We start from the raw sequence: 20020 nt of genomic DNA on the forward strand, positions 1-20020 counted from the left end.
TGTGCTGGTACAGTCCATGTCTCATAGGGCACCCTGAGAAAGATGATGAAATGGGCCCCATCCAGACCAGGTGGCACTTTAAAGTGGGGAAACCCCTGAGTGGCCAGTGGTTGGGTGCATCTGGGATGCTCAGAGACCTATCACTGACCAGGGGCCTCATCATTGATGATTATTGAGGGTCTGGGGCCTGGAGAACATTTTGAGAACTCAGAGTGTTAGCCGGGATGGGGCTGATTTCTGGGAGGGGGTGACCTGGGCGGGTGGTGACTGGATGTGTAGGCCTGTGGCCGCCCTGTTTCCCAGGGAGTCAGCCTCTTGGTGCCACGTCACTCACCCAAGCCCACCCACCGGCCTGCCTGACCACGGGGAGGGCTGAAGCTTCCCAATGTGGCCAAGAAGTCCTTGGCAGCTTCTCAGGCCTTTAGTATTTCTTCTAGTTAGGTTTCAGAGGACCCTTCCAGCTTCGATAAGACAGTGACAGCTGTCACTCACCAAGCACATGTTATAGCCGGGCCCTGTTCAGCAGGCTGTGTGGGTGATTTCATGAATCCTCCCAATGGCCGGATGGTAGGGGGTGTCCCCAGCTTACAGGGGAGAACATTGAGGCTGACGAGGTTGGCAGCACAGCAGGGAAGGGGCAGAGCTGGGATCAAACCCAGGCCCCTTGTGGGGCATGTGGAGTATTTTTTTTTTTTGAAAAAAAATTTTTTTAAATAATTATTCTTTTGTATTTTGGCCACGCTGCGTGGCATGTGGGATGGTTCCCCAACCGGGGATCAAACCCGGGCTTCCACGAGGAAAGCTCTAAATCCTGACCGTTAGGCCACCAGGGAACTCCCCATACGGAGTGCTTGAAGCTGTCTAAAAGGCAGAGTGAGAGGAAGGCAGAGGGCGTCCTGAGGGGTGCGTGCAGAAGCCGCCAGTACACAGAGGAGGGGATGGGCCCCCTGGGTCCGGGTGTCTTCCTGCGTGTCCTCCAGGAGTTGGGGCACGTGGATGTGAGATCTCTCTGGGAATTGGGAGCACAGGGAGGTATGGCCGGGACCCTCTCTGTGGGCTTGCACAGAGACAAGCAAGCTGGGCTCCGTGCCGACCCAGTCCCTCCCAGTGCTCTGTGAGGCCCTTTCCAGTATGTGAGTCAGTCTCTCTTAGAGAGAAACATGTCACGTTTGCCAGCCCAGAAGGGTTATCAGCAAGGCTGGAGCTGCTTTTATGACTAGGTCGGCTTTGCCTAGCCTCCTGGGGCTTATGTTCTTACAAATTAACTGCGGCAAGTTTCTAGATGGTTCTAGAGCTGGGATTCTGGGATTGAGCCAGGCAACTTCATGGGCTTTGTTGCCTTCTTCTGGTATGGGGCGCCCATCAGTCTCCCCTGATATTTCTCTGGGGTCTCCCCTTCCCAGCCTGAGGGCCCAAGAGGCTAATGAGGTGGGTCCCACCAGTACCGTCCAGGCCAATTACAGAATGGAAGGCTGCCGGGCCAGATGGCCTTACCTTTGCTGCTGAGTTGTGCATGTTGCTGCTTACCCTGCTGCCCTGCGTTGTAAACCAGAAGGGAGCGGGGCTGGCAGGTGAAACAGCCTCAGAGGGGCCTGCTGCCTGAAGGGGGTGTTCACCTTGATCTCCTGCAGCTCTTCAGGAGCTGGGAGGGGTGACATTCACTCGCAGGGGCCGGTGTTTTCCTGTCTCGTTTGTAGTGTGGTTCTCTGCAGTTAACCCTTCTCTAATGGCTGTTGTAGAGCCAGAGGGGGTTTAATAAATCCCTGACCTCTTAACCCAGCAGAGCCAGAAGGATTTGAAAACACCTGGCACCTTAGTCTTCTAGCGGCTGTGGTGCAGATCTCAAAGCCAGGTGAATGTCAGCAGCATCAGGTGAAGGTTACCGCGTGGGTGGAGGAGAAAGTGTTTACTGGTAGCTGCTGGGAAGGACATGTGAGTCAGTGAAATCAAAATTTGTGGAACCCATGTGTTTTTTTTTTGTTGTTGTTGTTTTTTTTTTTTTTTTTTTTTTTTGTAACCCACATAGTTTCAAATCACTTCTTGCTCAATCTGGGTAAAACCTTGGCTGACTGATTTGCCTGGTGCCCCAAGGGCCTTTCTGAGTAGGCAGTAATCCATCGAAAAGATACATGATTTGTCACTGAGCCGCTGGGTTTAAGTAAATTTCCTAATAGCTGAAGTTTATCCCTTTAAGCACCAAAACTTGTGTTTCAGTGATGTTGGATGGAAAACTTTCCAAAATGTGTCATGCACACATTCTTTAATAGAGGGTGTGCCAGCTGGTTTAGCATTCTGATGACTTGGGGTGGTGATTAGGACCAGCTCTCTATTGCAGCTTTGGTGTGGCTAGGCCTTGGGGTGCTTTGTCCCTGCACTAACGCGGCCTAGGAAAACGGCTCTCAGTTTGCTTTCATCAGCTGTGTTCTTGCTGCTGCTGTTCTCCCAGCCTCTGAAAGCACCCTGCTCCCTCCCAGTATCGGCCAGGCTCTTCAGACTTGTGGGATTGGGGTCCTGGGTTCCAGTGGGTCCTTGCCCCTGACTCGCTGTAGGCCCTCGGCTCCACTCCATTTTCTTTCTGCGACTCTTTTCCTCTCTGAAGGTTACGGAATTGGGCGGGTCAGTTTCTAAAGTTTCCTCTTGCTCTGATAGGGCTGTGGTTTTCAGGATTTGGTGAGGGCCCTGCAGCTCTCCCGGAGCCACCTGGCTCCGCTGAGACCTGGGAAACAGTGGGCATTTGGATCGTGCTGCAGATTGAGCCTGGCAGACACCCTGGAGGCCTTTGGGAATTATTCGCATTTTACAGAGAGAAAATAAAGCTCAGAAAGGGGACTCGCCATGTACCAAGGCACCCAGCTTTTAAGCGCTGCGGGGGCTGGAAGGGGGTCGCCAGGCTCCACGTCATATGCTTCCTGTACTGCGCATGCTCCCATGAGGTTCCCCGGTGGGTGGCAGCCCGCGGGGAGCTGGAGGAAGGCTTGTGTGCCTCACTGTCCAGCCTTCTAGCTCTGCCCGCTGTTTGGGACTGTCCGATCCTGTGTGCGGAGAAGACTAGAAATCTTCCTGTCTTGTGTTCCCAGCTCCACTTGGAAGCTCCTGGAGATGGTCCCAGACAGGCAAGGCAGGGAGGGCCTAGTAGGTAGAGCCAGGAACCCCGCAGGCGGGAGGGGTGCATGAGGCAGGTGGGAGGGAACTCTCGGAAGGGCACTTCATGGGCATATGGTGCCCCTACATCGGGGAACATTCTGCCAGTCTGAGCCCTTTAGGGGACGGTGCAGGGAGATCAGCGACCTCTGAGGTTCTGACCCCAGAGAGTCCCCATCTTGAGACCCACTGGATCCTTTTACTGCTCTGTTCCTTCTGATCAAAGCAGAGAAATGTATGGGAGAGGAGCTGCAGGAAGTCACAGGGGAAGTGACAACATCCTGAGACCCCTAAACAGATTGAACTTAGTCGTGGTTCCTGGTCCCAGTTCCAGGGTGAGCTGCTCATTGGAAGCCTTACTGCCTATCTGCTTTCTGCTCTAGAACCTAGGCCTTCTCCCTCAGATACGTGCCTCTCAGCAGCAAGGGAGGATCCGCTTCTCAGACCCCTGCTGGGCCAGTGATGCCCAGCCCACTGAGTAGCCCAGTGCAGTGGCAAAGCCAGGCTTTGGCTTTCCAGCTTCCTGGTTATGGGCTCAAGCTTAGTGCTCCCGGTCGGGTTGGCTTGGGAGACGAAGGATGCCTGCAAGGGCTGTATCTTCGCAAATTCTTTACTTCTAGAACCTGAGAATTGAAGAAACAGGCTCAGGAAGGGGGTGGGGCGTGGCTTCAAATTAAACAGAGTTTAGCGGGGCCAAAACCTTAGCCCTAGTGTCCTGCACACCTAACACCTCCCCCGCCCCCCGCATTATCAGAGCGCCCTGATCCAGTTCCATCGTCCTCTTGGGGCTGAGGGTAGATAAGCGTGGCAGGAAGCGTGGCCACACAAGTTATTCTGTTTGGGGAGAATAGTCCAGAAATGAAAACCAGTACCAGCCAGTGTGAAATTTTCTGCTTTGGATCAGAACCAGCAGCTCCTTATCGTGTCCACCAGTGGGCAGTGGGACCCGTGACCCCAGGCCGGCAGTAGGGAAGGATCTGGGCAGCTTCCAGAAGCATTTGCCGTAACCAGGTGGTTGCTGGTTTGCCGACTGTTGTAAGGGTGGCACAGCAGACTGGAGGTGTCCATCGTTTCCTGAGCACCTTCCCAGCCCCTGGATCCAGGCTGGGCCCAGTGGAACACAGAGGAACATGCCAGGACCTGTCCTTGGGGAGCTCCAGTGGAGGGACTGCGTGGAAGGGTTTCAAAACCCTTCCCATTGCGTCACCTTGAACATGGGCAGTGCTGGATTGGAGGACGGAGTCACGGGGAGGGGGAGGAGGTAGCAGGCATGTCGGGCCATCTGCGCCAACTGTCCCCAGGGCAGAGCTCCCTGAAACCATAATGGCATGGATTTATTACCATTTAAAAATATATAATGGCTTAAAACCAAGTGAGAGACCTGTAATTAGTCACTGTGGGAAGCAAGACCTTCATTGAAAAAAAAATTCCCTGTATTTTGAACTAATTTGGGATTTATAGAAAAGTCACAGAAAGAGTACAGTTTCCCCACGCCCCTTACTTGACTTCTCGCCTTAACGTCTTTTGTAAACATGGTGCGGTTCTCAGAACCAGAGAGAGGCTCACCACTGGTGCAGGACTGTTAGCTAAAGGCTTTTCCCACTTGCATTGGTTTTTCCTCTGCTGTTCTCTTTCTGTCCCACGATCCCACTTTGCATCCAGTTGTCATTTCTCCTCCTCCTCTTGTGGGTAAAACAGTTCCCCAGTCTTTCTTCATCTTCCATAACCTTGACCCATTGGAAGAGTTACTTTTGTCGAATGGCCCTTAATTTGGGTTTGTCAGACGTTTTCTCATGATTGGACTGAGGTTATGCCGTTTTGGCAGGAACCACAAAAGGGGTGTTATTTTCTTCTCGGAGCGTCTTCTCTTGGGGTTCCTGATGTTGGTTGGTCCTATTACTGGTGGTATTGGTCTGGACCACTCTGAGTGGTTTCTGCTGGACTTCCACTCTGGGGGGAACCACAGAGCCCTCCTTTTGATGAAGCTGGTGAGTTCATAATTCTTTCACGTTTGTCTTCAGAGTCTCTGATTGTCCAGGAGAACGTTTTTTGACAGCCAAAGCTTCGTTCTCGATACCGTGTAAAAAGATGAGGCTCATCCCCAGCACTGTTCTTTCGTGTCGCTGCCCCGTGCCTGCCTACCGTTCCTTCCCCTTCCCAAGGCCCAACTTGGAGTTTGACTTTTGTCGCTTGATTTTCACAGGGGAAGTGATGGCGGGCCAGCCTCTGGCTTAATATCTTTTGTGTGTGTGTGTGTGTGTGTGTGGTATGCGGGCCTCACCGTTGTGGCCTCTCCCGTTGCGGAGCACAGGCTCCGGACGCTCAGGCTCAGCGGCCATGGCTCACGGGCCCAGCCGCTCTGCAGCATGTGGGATCCTCCCAGACCGGGGCACGAACCCGCGTCCCCTGCATCGACAGGCGGACTCCCAACCACTGCACCACCAGGGAAGCCCATGGCTTAATATCTTAAGTATTCAGATTCTCTTTCTTGGTTAGTTTGGGTCTGAGAGTAGTGAACATCAGATCTCTTTGCTCCTCCTTCCAGATACTCTTCATCGGGATCTTTTCTTTAAAAAAAGAAAAAACCAGAAGCCCTCACTGCACAGAGGCAGCTGCGGGAAGTGAAACCACAAAGGGGCCTCGGCAGCACCCGTGTCTTCCTCACTCGGTGTTTCTCCGGCTCCTGTTTCTGCTAAGTCGGCTGCGCACATTAAGCTCTGCCCTCTCTTCTCCCCAAGTGCCTCCCTGCCCAGCGGTCCAGTGAGCAGCCCCAGGAGCGCCCCCACCACGGTGCCCATACAGATGCCGAAGCCCAGCAGGGTCCAGCAAGCTCTCGCAGGTAGGCAGCCTGCTCCCCGCTCCAGGTTCCAGAGCAGACTGTGTCTGGCAGGGCCAGGACTTGGGGGAGGGGAGAATGCGTGGGGTAGGGGGAGGAGATTGTGGGGCAGGGGTCTTGTTACCCTGTGTGTTCTCATGGAAACCCAGAGAGGCTCCTTGGGGGGCAGTGCCTTTTTTCAGTGATGGTGTATCCCCCAGCGGGTTAGCCTGGGTGCCTGTTCGTTTGTGTCAGTGTTGGGGCGGGGGGGGTCGGGTCATGCTTGATGATGGTGGGTGCCCTGGTGTGGCCTTTCCCCATCTTTTACGTTTTCACATCACCTGGAATTATGGTTCAGGAGTCACTTTTCTGTCCCAAAATGCTTTAGGCATTTCCCTAAAGGGGCCCCCAGGGGAACTCATAGAACTATTTTGTCTGGAGTTAACATTTTGAGTAAGTGCTTTTGTGTCTCACTAGATCTTTTGTTAACCTTACACCTTTGAACTGCTTTTTAAAAGAAATTGATTAATTAATTAATTAATTTTGGCTGCGTTGGGTCTTCGTTGCCGCGCGCGGGCTTTCTCTAGATGTGGTGAGCAGGGGCTACTCTTCGTTGCAGTGCGCGGGCTTCTCACTGCAGTGGCTTCTCTTGTTGCAGAGCATGGGCTCTAGGTGCAGGTTTCAGTAGTTCTGGCTCATGGGTTCTAGAGCACAGGCTCAGTAGTTGTGGCACACGGGCTTAGTTGCTCCGTGGCATGTGGGATCTTCCCGGACCAGAGCTCGAACCCGTGTCCCCTGCATCGGCAGGCAGACTCTCAACCACTGCACCACCCAGGAAGCCCCAAACTATTTTTAAAATTTCTCTTGCTGGTATTAGGAAGCCACTGAAAGTTATTTTTTAACTTACGGGAAATGTAAAATCGTACATGAAGATACACTGAGGAGTCTGGTGAACCTCCATCATTTAAAGATGGAGGCAGAGGAGTGAGCTAACTAGACTGTGTGGCACAGGGGGACTGGAGGGGACCAGGCCTAGAGGCAGGGAGACACTGCGGACCTGGACTTCATGCCTCAGGTGGGCCAGCCACTGACGAGGGCCGTGGCAGTAGATGGAGGTAAGGGCTTCTGACTTGGTGGTTGGATTGGTTGTGAGAGGGAAGGAAGAGAATGAGGCCTGGTGTACAGCTGCCGACAGAGATAATAAATCATCATAATTAAGGAGGAAGGACTAGGGGTTTTGCATGTGTGGTAACTCATTTCATCCCAGTAGCAGCTCTGTGGGGAAGGAACTTTGATTCCCATTTTATGTTTAAGGAAACTGAGGCTCAGAGAACTCCGAAAACCTCCCAGGGCCAGCCAGCCGGCCCTTGGCAGAGCTGGGATTCAGCCCCAGGCATTCTTGGCCTCCGAGTCTGGGCTCTTCGCTGTGAGGCGACGGGGCGGTGGGTGGGGTGATGGCTGTGGCTGTAGACAGGCAGAACTGTCCCAGAGGCAGGGAGGTTTGGACGAGCAGTTCAGAAGAGCAGCATGGGGTGGAGTGGGGCGGCCTGTGCCCCCCCGGGAGTGAGCTTACGGAGACCCGGTTGGATGCCGGGAAGAAGAGCCCTTGAAGGACGTGGAAGGACCAGTCAGAGAGGCGGTGAGGACAGGAGAGTGGGGCCAGGAAAGCCCCAGGAGGGGAGGCTTTCAGTCTCTCAGCTGCTCAGCCATCAGCCCTTTGCTGGGGCAGAGAGAACAGTAAGCAAGAATGTGACTGGAAAGCCCCTGCCCAGTTCAGGTCTTCTCGTGGCATCCAGTGCCACAGGTGATTCAGGCCTGTGTGTGTGTGCGTGTGTGTGTGTGTGCGTGTGGTGCTGGTCTTGTTGGAGAGAGGTTGTGGGGGAATGGGCCCCACCTGCATGCGCCCAGCTCCGTTCAGCTCTGCGGTCACTGAGGCTTTAATACCAATGCCGTGATCACCTCTGCACACAGCTCAGAAGTGGTCTGGGTGCTGAGGAGCTCTCGAGGCTGGACCCTCCGCAGGCCACATCCTCTGTGTCCCCTGCAGCCTGGGCTCTCACAGTGATCCTGGAGGCAGGCAGGTATTTTAATCGCCATTTACTTGTCAGGGAAACAGACCCCAAAGGTTCAGGAACTGGGACCCAGTGAGCAAAGAGTAGATGAGCCGGTGGCCAGACGCCACCCCGCCTGAACACGTGGCTCTGGCTCATACCTGAAGCTGGGGCCGCTGTGTAGGGCACCAGGGAACCAGGGATCCTGCGCCCATCCCCAAGAAGCAGGGTCTGGAGAGACCTCTCAGCTAGGCTGCAGTTATGGATTTGATTATGGGTTTGGGAACACGCTGGCCGCATCGCGGTGAGCACCTGGGCACAGGGTCTGCAGGTAGGTCTCCAGCCACGAATGTACTGCAGAAGGGCTGCGCGCCCCTCTCGCTGGTGGAGGATATACCTCCGTGTCAGGCAGGCGCCTCAGGTGATGGCTTTGCTGCCTGCGGCCTGGCCAGGGCCTCTCCTTCAGGGGGGTGGGGAGGAGTGGGCCTCCGAGGCTGGGGCCAGGCTCCCACCCTGCAAGGGAGGAGGAGTATCTGCATTTTATGCTACCAAGACCTGCCCAAGACCGGTCAGCCAGTGGAGAGTGGTACTGGCCTTGAGCCCAGCTTGGTACGGCCAGGGCCAGCGGAGGGTAGGCTTGGACCTGAGCCCTGGTCACTAGACGAAAGGCCAACGCTGGACATCAGAAAGGGGGTGTCTGCACATCTGCCCATGTGCAGGACCTGCCAGGGGCTCTGGCAGATCAAGACGAGAGCGGGAAAAGCCGTGGCTATCCGAGCTGTTACGGCGATTTGGGGAATTTGGAGGGGCTGTCCCTGAGCCCTTGCTATTGGGGAAGATGTGATGGCCCCTCTTGGTCCGTCCCCCCCACCCCACCCAATCATGTCCACTGGACGCCGCTTTTGTGAAGTGTTAGCTCTGGGGTGATTTTCACACTTTTTCACAAGAAGGCAGACCTGCAGGGCATGGGCTGCTTGTCTGTGGGCGTCTAAGTTAAGACTTCGCTGTCTGTGGCTTGAATTCGGAGGAGCAGGTCCTGCATTGAAAAGGGCGGGAGCGTTGTTCACGCTGGCCTCTTGCGGGGCTGAAGTGGTGGCCTCAGGGATGTCTGCTCCCCAGCAGGCAGGGACCGGGCACCTCTTGGAGCAGAGTGAAGGAGACGGAGTAGGAGGGGGACGTGGCTGTTTCACATGGGCAGCCAGGGAGGGGCTGCCAGTCAGGGAGGGGTCTGCTTGATGGGTGGGAGCTGGTGCATGTTGGGGCAAGTACAAAGCTCCAGGGTTCTCCTAAGGAATTGCTCTCTTTTTTTCTATCTGTCTGCCCCCTGTGCCTGCTTGTCATTTGGCCCACCCGATGTTTAGTTCCAAGGGAACCCACAATTTGAGCCCAGGAACAACCTTGGGATGCTGGTGATATCGAATTACCTGATGAGCGGGCACCCAGGGTCCAGCCTCGGTCTTCTGATGTGCACTTCGGTGTCCCCTGCGGAGTGACCACCACAACGCACCCTGTGCTGCTCAGGCTGCCGGCCTCGGCTTCTGCCCCTAACTGGGCGCATTTGCCCCACTGAGAGCCTTAGTTCTCTGGTGGAGGCCACGGTGGGGCCCAGTGGATCCCGAGGCCAGGTCTCTCCTCACCGCTCTGGATCGCCTCTCGAGTGGGCAGCAGGTCCACCTGGCTTGTCCGCTGTGCCCAGACTCCTTGCCAGATTCTGAGCACCTAGAAAGCCCCGCTAAGGGAAGTGCCCGAGGGGAAGCCCAGAGCTCCCTTCCCTGGGGGAGGATTAGGTAGAGGGTGCTGTGGACGGCAGGGTGGCTGAGGGTGTGGCAGCAACGGGGACTCCAGCGGGAGGACGTGCTGTGTTCCAGGTCCTTGGGGAGCGCGGGTGAGGGTCCGGCTAGGATGCGTGCGGAGTGCCAGGCTGAGGAGTGAGGCATTCCTCCTGTAGGCATCAGGAAGGAGTGACAAGGTAGGACAGTCCACTCGGCACGGCTGCCCGCTGCGGCTCCCTCCCGCCGTGGGCTGCCCCTGTGCTCCCACCCAGGACAAAGGGGACCAGAGAAGGAAGCCACGGCTTGGGACCTTAACTGCTCCAGAGGAGCGGTCACAGGGGCCATGGGGACGCCTCGGTGGTGGGGGGCAGGCCCGGGGCAGCATTCCCGATTGCCTCCCCAGCGATGGCGATGGCGCTGAAGGCACCTAGGCGGGCCAGGTGCAAACCAGGCAGCGCCCCACTGGGGGCGAGGTGAGCAGGAGCCGAGGGGGTGTGGCCGAGGGGGCACAGAGGGAGGACCGTGAGCTCCCGCCCATCTGCGTTTCCATAGCTTGGCTGCGCCCTTCTGTGTCGCCCTTCTGCTCTCCTTCCTCATGCCTGGCACGGAGAGGCGCCCACCAGAAATGCTCAGGAGGCTTCCTGGGGTGGCGTTCTGTTCTGTGCCCTCCCGAAGCAACAGACTCGCCCCCTGCATGCTACAGGCACGGGCTGATGGGTTGCTTGTACAGACCCTTTTGGAGCTTGGGGCCAGGGCTCCCGCCAGCCAGGCATTTCACTGGTTCCCGACCCAGAGCTGTGAGGGGGCGGGTAGGCCCGGGTAGGCCCTGGCAGCCTCGAGCAGCCGGATTCCCCGGGGACATCGGCAGCCCCTGATGGCCGTTGACAGTGCTAGCTGGACACAGCCGGGGTGTGTGGAGGTCACGTGCTGAACGACTCCTTCTAACGTTTCTCCCCTCTCTGCATGTCTGATCTCGCACCCCGTGTAGGCATGACGAGTATTCTGATGTCAGCCATTGGACTCCCTGTGTGTCTTAGCTGCGCACCCCAGCCCGCCAGCCCTCCCGCCTCCTGTCTGGCCTCTAAAAGTCACAGCTCAGTTAAGAGATTGAGGAAAATGTCCATGAAAGGTAGTTCCTGCTCACGAATACTCTCTGGCCTCTGCTAAGCCTCCTCCGAGTCTTGCTGCCTCTGACTCTCCTGCACCGATCGCTCTTCTCTGACCACCACGGCCCTCCGCCGCTTCCTTCGAAGGGCCAGCCCGTGTGGGGCTACTTCAGAGGGGTCCCCCGATGACCACTGCCCTGGCCGTCACACGGCCAGGGAGGAAGGGGTTTCAGAACCGTTGGAAGGTGCTATGAGTTTTAACAAAACTCAAGTGGAGGGGCCTGTGGGTAGTAAGTTCTAAACCTGCCATTTCTAAAGCTGATGGTGGCTCTGCTTCCATCGTTGGGCCAGAGAGGTGTGACCGCTCCGGTGACCTTCAGAATGGTGTGAGAGGGGGCACGGCTCTGCCTCCGCCGGTCCTGGGTTTCCGGTCCTGGGTTTCCAGCGCTCACGGGCTTTGTGAGCTCACACAAGCGTCCTGTTCATGAGCGGAGCGCCTCCGACACGGCAGGTTGGTTGTGGGAGGAATAGGAGTAAACACGCGCTCTCGGGAAGCGCCTGGCACGTAGTACTAGTAACTACGGTGGCTGGTGGTTGCTCTGATCCTGTTCACTGCCTGCCTGACCCCGTCCACCGGGGGAGGAGGGAGGCCGGGGGGGCGGGGCTCACCCTGTCCAGCCCCACCGCACCCCTAGCAGCCGCTCCTTCCCTGCTGCCCCTTCTTACTCTGCCTCAGAGGCCGGCAGCTTCCTGAGGCCCTCGGGTTTGCCCCGGGAAAACAAGGCTCTCAGCAGACGCTCTGGCCTTCCTGGGCTCGGATGTCCCTTTCGTTGGGTAGGCGGTCACCTGACTGGCCCCCTTTGAGAAAAGTGGCTCCTGGAGAGTCACCTCCAGTTCTGAAAGGCTGCCTGGGCACGGGAAGGCAGGAGAGGAAGGGGTGCTGAGCCAGACCTCACCGGAGGGATCCCAGGGTCCAGCTGGAGGCTGGCCTGTCCCTAGTCGACGTGGCCTTCTAGACCAGGCTTTTCTAGAAGACCTCCCCCCTCAATCTGAATAGAGTCCCAGCCAGCAGGATGGCCAGCCGGTGCCGGTGGGGACTGTGCTTTTGCCTGGCTTTCTCCCCAGTGACCAGAGTCAGGGTCCTAGAAGTCTGTGTGTATGGGGGTGCGTGTGCGTGTGTATGGGGTGCGTGGTCTTCCTCTGCCTCTAGCTGTTTTTCAGGTCATAGCAGCTAATGCCTTTACAGTGATCACGGCTTTGGTTGGTATTAGGTCCACTTTTTAGATGAGAGAACTGAGACTCAGAGGTGACTTGATTTGGTCCCAGCCCAAGAGCCAGAATCCAACCTGACATCACCAGGTCCCCGCCCCTCTGTTCCCCTCATAACTATCACCTGGCCCTCTCTGGTCTAGAGGGAGCTCAGGCTTGTAAGTCTTTGCAGCCCCAGGCTGATGGCCGTGAGCTTAGGTTCACACCCAAGCCCCTCTGGTCTCGGGGTCTAGGACCAGGAGCTCCCCCTGACCTGAGACAGGATGACAAGCCCTGCCGGGGTCACTCCTCCCAGGCCGTGCTGGTCTCCCTGGTCCCTCCCCTCACCTCTGCTTTGCCAACCCTCTGATTCTGCGGCTGCCTCTGCCTGCAGAGCCCCTGCCATGCCGATTCTTTCTCTAGCTGGGGGCGTTTCTTCTCCTTGGGTGGGGCCTCTTTGGTGCAGAGCCTCCCCTCCAGGCTTCCTGCACAGGTGCACAGAGAGAAATGGGAGGTTTCGAGAGGAGGGGGCGGGGACAGAACTGTGGGCAGCTTAGGAATCGAGGAGGCGTGTCACTGTGCGGTGTCACTGTGACACCTCACAGTCCAGGGACAAGCCCAAGAAGACTGTGGTTTGCTGTGGCCGTGTGGCCGTCATCTGCAGTTGGTGTGCACACAGGTGCCCCCATGGGGTAGGCATGCACTACACACTTGACTCAGAAAACTTACTTCTCTTACCGAGACCTTCTTACAAGAATGATGAAAGCTGAGTAAAATAACATGGCCAGAATATGCTCCAGAGTATCTGTTTTAGAAGCTGCTGTTTGACTCTTCCGCGTGTCCTCTGAAGCCTGGGACAGGTTTCCTGAGTGAAGGTGTGAAGGGCCGTGGCCGAGGCCCCGTCGTGGCTCCTGAGGGCTGTGGCCAGCTACTGTCTCTGCCCCTCTTCCGTCTCCTCCAGGGCTCCTGGGGCCGGGCCCCCAGTGGGTGGGCCGGGAAGGGCTCAGCCAGCAGAGCTCTGGAGCGTTCTGCGCCTGGCCCAAGTCTCTCCTCTCCTGCACGCTAACCTTCCCACCTGAGCCGCCCTAACATCCCTCCCAGCAACTTGGACCGCTCCCTGTCGTCCTTTCTCTCTCATTCCAGCATCTCCAGTTCATTCTCCTCGGGACACCACTTATGTTCTTCTCTCTTCTAGGAGGGCCTCCAAAGCCAGAGCCAGAGCAGGTGATAAAAAACTACACAGAAGAGCTGAAGACGGCCCTGGATGAGGTGTGTGTCATGGGAACCCCGCTGCTTTTGGTTTTGTTTGGAAACGAGGGGTGGCTTAGACGAGGACGCCAGCCTGTCTCCTGCTGGAAGGTGCTTCCTGAGGAGCCTCTGGCCTTGTCCGGAGAGCCATCCTGCCCCCCTGGCTGTTGGGAGGGCCGGTCGGGGTTCCTGTGGTTAACCCAGCCTGCCAAACCCCCATAACAGCTGCACCTGGACCTCCCTCTGCTGAGCCTCGCTTCGGGGCTATGGCACCGCTTTTCTCCGATTTGAATGGAGAGTCCTGGAGAATCTGGAGGGGTGGGGTCAAAGTCATTCGTGCCAGTCCAGAGCCGAGGACTCTCTTGCCTCTTTCTCCTACAAACTGAGTGCACAGGAAGCATCTGGTTGCTAAAGGTTTGGACAGAAACCTGAAAGTCATCCTCACGTCGGCCCCTCCCTCCATCCTGCTCTGCCCTCCCCCTTCACAGCTGTCTGTCTGTCTCTGCCCTTGTGCTCACCCAGCACAGCTGGGCTGCTTTGCCCCCCGCCGCACCCCCTCCAAGCTGCCGCCTACACAGTCGACACGTGGCCATGATGATTTAGTACCCGCTGCTCACAGCCCTCAGCTGGGCCCCCGACGTGTAAGACGAAGCCCCAACCCCGAACGTGGCCGTCAGGGCCTCCCGGGATCTGGTCCTCGCCCCACCTCGTCTTGTGCGTCTGACAAGTTCCCTTTCCCTTGTAAAGCCCAGCGCTGAGGGCCCCTCCCGTACTTACCTCTCTGCCTGGCTGTCCGGCCGCCGTCTCCACCTGTGCTTCAGTTGTTACACCGGCCCCCATGCTTGGTGCTGCCTGCCGTCCCCCTGCTGTGGTGACGGTGAGCCTCTGTGCTCCCAGCCTCCGGAACAAACAGCTGTCAGATTGAGTTAGGCTGGGGTCAGGCACTTCAGCAGATGAAGGCCGGTCCTACGGGACTTGTCCCCTGTGGGACAGGGGCCGTGGGTGAGCGTTCCCCGGGTTGGGTCTCCCTCCAGGACTGCATCATCTGTATGGAGAAGCTGTCCATGGCGTCCGGCTACAGCGACGCGACCGACAGCAAGACCTTCGGGCCGGTGGCTGTGGGCCGCTTGGCCAAGTGCAGCCACGCCTTCCACCTGCTCTGCCTGCTGGCCATGTACTGCAACGGGAACAAGGTACCCATGGCCCACCGGGACCAGGGGTGGGGGTCGGGGTCCCCTTCCCGCAGCCCGTCCCTGTCGTGTTGCTGCACTTAAGCAGGTGACTGGGGCTGCCGTGTGAGGGGCCCAGGGCCCGCTCGGAGGCAGCCTTGAGATGTCTGCAGCCCTGACCCTGCAGCAGGATGGGACTGGGGTTGGCAGGTGATGCCTGGCTGCCCTTCCTTTGTTGTAGTTTAGCCGGAGTGGACAGGTCGGGGGGACGGAGAGAACGAAGGCCCGTGGCCGGCCTTGGGGCCTGGCCTTTGCGCAGTGTCCCCGTGCCATCGTGTACCAGCCAAGGTGCCAGCTCATCAGTCCATCGTTCACAGGGTTTTCCTTTTCATCTTAAACATGACTCGGCTGTGCAAGCTTTTGCTCATAAACCTCATTTTCTTTTTTCAAAATAATTTAATTAATTTATTTATTTATTTATTTGGCTGTGTTGGGTCCTCGTTTCTGTGCGAGGGCTTTCTCTAGTTGCAGCAAACTGGGGCCACTCTTCATCGCGGTGCGCGGGCCTCTCGCTGTCGTGGCCTCTTGTTGCGGAGCACAGGCTCCAGGTGCGCAGGCTCAGTAGTTGTGGCTCACGGGCCCAGTTGCTCCACGGCATGTAGGATCTTCCCAGACCAGGGCTCGAACCCGTGTCCCCTGCATTGTCAGGCAGATTCTCAACCACTGCGCCACCAGGGAAGCCCCAAACCTCATTTTCTTACTTGATGCCAGTCTCTGGGTACCTTGTCCCTTTAATGAAAATGGCATGAGTTTCTGGGGTAAAACTTATCTTTCCAAGGAAGCTTCTGGAATCAAGTTTCTTTGCGAGGAGGCTGCCTGGGAGTTGGGCAATGCACCTGGGACCCACTGTGTGACTCGGGGCCAAACCCGTGTCTCTGTGGGCCTCTTTCCCATCTAGCCAGCGGGGTGGCTGGCCTGGGTGCCCCTCTCAGGGGCCCGGCTCAGTCCACGGCATTCTGCCTTGTCCCAGGATGGAAGCTTGCAGTGTCCTTCCTGCAAAACCATCTATGGGGAGAAAACTGGAACCCAGCCCCGGGGGAAGATGGAGGTGTTCACGTTCCAGGTGTCCCTCCCCGGCCACGAGGACTGTGGGACAATCCTCATAGTCTACAACATTCCTCATGGCATTCAGGTAAGGGGCCCCGGCACAAGAGGAGCCTCCTCGGATCTTTCTGGAATCAGCCCTTCTCGGGTGCTGTCCTTCCTCTCCTGCCCCCTTCTAGCAGTCTGTGCACCCCGGGTCACTGTGAAGGTGCCTAGGCTGCCAAGTCAGGTTACCAGCAACCAGGAGGCACAGGTGCTAGGGGCTAGAGCCAGCTTCTAGGGTTGTGGAAGCAAAGAGGTGGCCCTAGCCCTTTCCTGAGCCAGGGAGGGCTTCCTGGAGGCAGAAGCATCTTCGCTGGACTTGTACTGGGTGGAAGGCCAGCAAGCGTCTAAGCAGGAGGAGCGCTTTTATTGGGTGGGCTGGCTGGCCTGACTGCTCTTGAGGAAGCCGCTTGCATGGGGCGTGTGGGGACAGGAACCCAAGCTCAGTGGGGACCCAGACGGGAGCCCTGGCCCCTGAGGTCTCTCCCTTGGACCAGGGGGTGGATCTCAGAGCCTGGGCAGGTTGGGAAGATACTGGGTAGTGGGGGCCAGGAGTCTGACGGGATGTCACTTGGTTTTGTCTAATTATGTGCTTCCCCTGGTTTCCCTCCAGTTCTCCGTGGCTCAAAGTGAAATTTAGAAACACTCCAGACAGCAGTAGAGCCACAGAGCAGGAGGGGACTTTGGAGTTGTACACGGCGTGTCACCGTGTGGCTGAGGGCAGAGCAAGGGCTGTGTGCGGTTCCAGCCGCCAGCCTCTGTCCAGCTGGCCGCCACTGTCTTGGGCCCCACTCCGGCCACTTCTAGAGCGAGAGTGGAGGGGCTGTGTGCCTGAGTGAGGGTGTCAGGCGGTGGGCCCTGCCATCCGGTGCAGAGAGCCCCGTGCCCAGAGGGCCGCCAGCGAAGCACGCGCTTCTGTCCCAGCCTCTAAGGGCTCTTCGGGGAAGTGGAGGGAGTTAGCCGGAGTGTCTGACGCCAGGCTGAGCGGCCCAGGTTCAGGGAGGGTAGTCGTGGGTGGGTGCCGTGTTCACGGTGGGTCTTCAGAGCGAGATGTGAGATGGCAGTTCATTTGGTCACTTGAGCGCAGCAGTAGCCCCACCTGGAAGGCGAAGGGGTGAGGCTGGGCACCCGTGTCCGAGCACCTCTGCAGCCAGAGGGCCCCTCGGCTCCCACTCCTGGCGTCTGTGTGCCTCCTGCAGGGCCCAGAACACCCCAACCCTGGAAAGCCGTTCACCGCCAGAGGGTTTCCCCGCCAGTGCTACCTTCCGGACAACGCCCAGGGCCGCAAGGTGAAGGCCCGGCCCACGCCCCTGGGAGTGGCCCCCCCTTCCTGCCGGCTGGCAGCTCTGGGCCCAGCTGTCTGTGTGCAGTGGGAGGCGGTGGGCTGGGGAGGGCCCAGCTCGGCGGCCACACCAGATCTGCCTCCGCTCACCTTCTTACTGCGACAGGCGGAGGGGCACGAAGCCTGGGGGCCGGCTGGGGTGTGGACCACCCCTTCCCGGGGACCTGCTGTGCATTAAGCGTCCCAGGTGCCCGGGGTCCAGGGAGAGACGAGCTGACCTCACAGGTGGACCCGTGGAGGACGGGATGGGGAGCCGCTGGGGCCCCTCTACCTGGGTGTCGGGGGGGCGGCCTGCAGAGCCACCTCTGCACTGAGACCTGAGTTGGGACTTCCCAGCTCTCCGAAGGCCGAAGGCCGGGGAAGAGTGTGCCAGGCAGACAGAAGAGCCAGTGTGGTGGCTTTGGGGTGGGGACAACTCCGAGGGTGTGAAGAGGCTTAGGGAGGTGAGGGAGTGTCGGGGTGGGTGTCTGCTCTCCAGGCCAGCCCCGGGAGCTGGGGTTTGTTCTAAGTGCTTGTTCACGGCCACCTTTCTTCCCCGCTCCCCGCCATGCCCTCCCCCTTGGGCAGGTCCTGGAGCTGCTGAAGGTGGCCTGGAAGAGGCGACTTATCTTCACAGTAGGGACGTCCAGCACCACGGGGGAGACCGACACGGTGGTGTGGAACGAGATTCACCACAAGACAGAGATGGACCGCAACGTGACAGGCCACGGCTACCCCGACCCCAACTACCTGCAGAACGTGCTGGCCGAGCTGGCCGCCCAGGGGGTGACCGAGGACTGCCTGGAGCTGCAGTGACCTGGGGGCACAGGCGTGCTCCGCCCAGAGCCCAGGCTCCTCCTGCCTGCCTGCCCCCGTCCCCATCCCCACCAGGCCCGGGTCTGCGTGGGAACTGGGCGAGCCTGGGAGTCATGCTTGTGAGGGCTTCGGATGCAGCTACCTCAGTGCGTGGGCCCCTCCGTCCTCGGTGGGCCGCGTTGGGCCCTCGGTGCTGGGGGCCCTGCGGGGGGTAAGGAGAGACTGCCTGCTGCGTCCCCAGCCAGGGGCAGGGCTGGGTCTAGGTCAGCTTCTCATACCTCAGATGTTCTATTTGCAATAAATGCCCTATAGCCAAAGTCAGCGGGCCTGGTGGGTTTGTCAGTGGAGAGGCTGCGTGTGTGTGTGTGTAAAATCTGATGCGTGAGGCCAGCACACACATGTCCTGCTGTGTCAGAACAGGAAGGGGCCTTATAGGCTGCCCATCCAACCCCCTAAATGAAGAAACCAAGGCTGCAGTGAGGCCAGGAGCTGGGCACTGACCTGAGCTGCTCCCCGGGCCCCGCCCCAGTTCTTGCAGTGCGCAGTCCAGCAGCTCTGCCAGGGCCCCTCCCGTTTCCTTCCCCAGGGTTCCGGCTTTCTAAGCACTGCTTGCATGGGGCAGGTGCTGCTGTCTTCATTCTACAGGTGAGGAAACAGGTTCAAGGGTACAGTGACAGCGGTAGAGCCAGGACTGGAATCCCGGACAGGATTGATCTGACCCCATCCTCAAAGTTCTCATCCTTCCCAACCTTCTTAGAAGGAGGATCCAATACTCGCAGGCTTGCCGTCTGCCTGGCGGGGGTGAGTGTGGCCTGGGGCTGAAGAGACACACACCCCGAGTAAACGTAACTTAACGGATGTGGTGGGGGAGGGGGTTTGCTTCCACAAGCCCTTCTCATCAGAAGAAAAGGACTGAAATTCTATGTTAGGACGCGCTGGTACAAAGATGAATATATGTTAGAGCATTTTCTTTCATCTAGAAGTTCCTTTTCTTTTTTCTTTCTGATTTTAAAAGAAATTAAAGCATTTTTGTGGACCCATAGCAGTATCGTGGGCCCTGGGCACTGTGCCCACTGCCTCGTGGAGAAGTTGGCTGGAGAGGGCAGGGAGGCCTCCATAGAGAAGCTGGACCCCAGTCCTGTTTGGTTCCACGGTGAGACTCGCGCCACTGCTCACAGGGCACAGGAGTTGGGGGGGCACCCAAGTGCCGCCACCATGCCCGGCTCCCACCATTACAGCCCCGTGAGAGTCAGAATCGGAGAAAATGCTCGCAGATCTTATGCCTGATAGGGGTCTCGTATCCAAAAAATACCAAGAACTCCTACGACTCAACAATAAAAAGACAGATCCCCAATTTTTAAAAAATGGGCAAAGGACTTGAAAACATTTCTCTGAAAAAGATACACAGGTGGCTGACAAGCACGTGGAAACTGCTCAACGTCATTAGGGAAACACAAGTCAAAACCACAAAGTGGGGCTTCCCTGGTGGCGCAGTGGTTGAGAGTCCGCCTGCCGATGCAGGAGACGCGGGTTCGTGCCCCGGTCCGGGAAGATCCCACAGGCCGCGGGGAGGCTGGGCCCGTGAGCCGTGGCCGCTGAGCCTGCGCGTCCGGAGCCTGTGCTCCACAGTGGGAGAGGCCACAACAGTGAGAGGCCCGCGTACTGCAAAAAAACAAAACAAAACAAAACAAAAACCCATAAAGTGATACCACTTCATACCCGTTAGGGTGGTTATTATAAAAAAAAGGGAATAAATATTGGTGAGGATGTGGAGCAATTGGAACCCTCATCCACAGCCGGTGGGAATGTAAAATGTAGCCACTTTGGAAAACAGCTGGGCAGTGCCTCAAAAAGCGGTTACCATATGACTCTGCAATTAAAACTACCAAGTAAACATCCAAGAACTGAAAACATGTCCACGGTAACACTCATAATAGCCAAAAAGTGGGGGCAACCCAAATGTCCATCAGCTGATGCACGGATAAACAAAATGTGATGTATCCATGCAACGGAATGCTATTCGGGCAGAAAAAAAGAATGAACTATTAACACATACAACATGGATGAGCCTTGAAAATATTATGCCAAGTGAAAGAAGCCAGACAGAAAAGGATGCACTGTGTGATTCACTTTCTATGAAATATCCAGAAGAGACAAATCCAGAGAGACAGAAAGTAACTTAGTGGT

General features: G+C 57.4%; 1 protein-coding gene across 8 annotated transcripts in view; it reads left to right on the forward strand.

Moving 5' to 3' along the window:
* The window catches only part of DTX2 (deltex E3 ubiquitin ligase 2), a 35311-nt gene extending 17161 nt beyond the window's left edge, over window positions 1–18150 (forward strand). For 3 of the 8 annotated variants that reach the window (XM_059038149.2, XM_059038148.2, XM_067011994.1), the window contains 6 exons: window positions 5880–5980; window positions 13329–13402; window positions 14416–14574; window positions 15581–15742; window positions 16896–16985; window positions 17606–18150. In XM_059038149.2, coding sequence (XP_058894132.1) covers window positions 5880–5980; window positions 13329–13402; window positions 14416–14574; window positions 15581–15742; window positions 16896–16985; window positions 17606–17833 — 814 coding nt within the window. In that variant the 3' untranslated portion in view covers window positions 17834–18150. Of the gene's footprint in view, window positions 1–5879; window positions 5981–10767; window positions 10909–13328; window positions 13403–14415; window positions 14575–15580; window positions 15743–16895; window positions 16986–17605 lie in introns of all 8 variants that reach the window. The other 5 variants (XM_059038146.2, XM_059038145.2, XM_067011997.1 and 2 more) reach the window with 3 other exon arrangements.
* The last annotated feature ends 1870 nt before the right edge of the window (window positions 18151–20020 follow it).

The sequence above is a fragment of the Kogia breviceps genome, chromosome 14, assembly GCF_026419965.1.
Source record: "Kogia breviceps isolate mKogBre1 chromosome 14, mKogBre1 haplotype 1, whole genome shotgun sequence".
NCBI classification, from domain to species: domain Eukaryota; kingdom Metazoa; phylum Chordata; class Mammalia; order Artiodactyla; family Physeteridae; genus Kogia; species Kogia breviceps.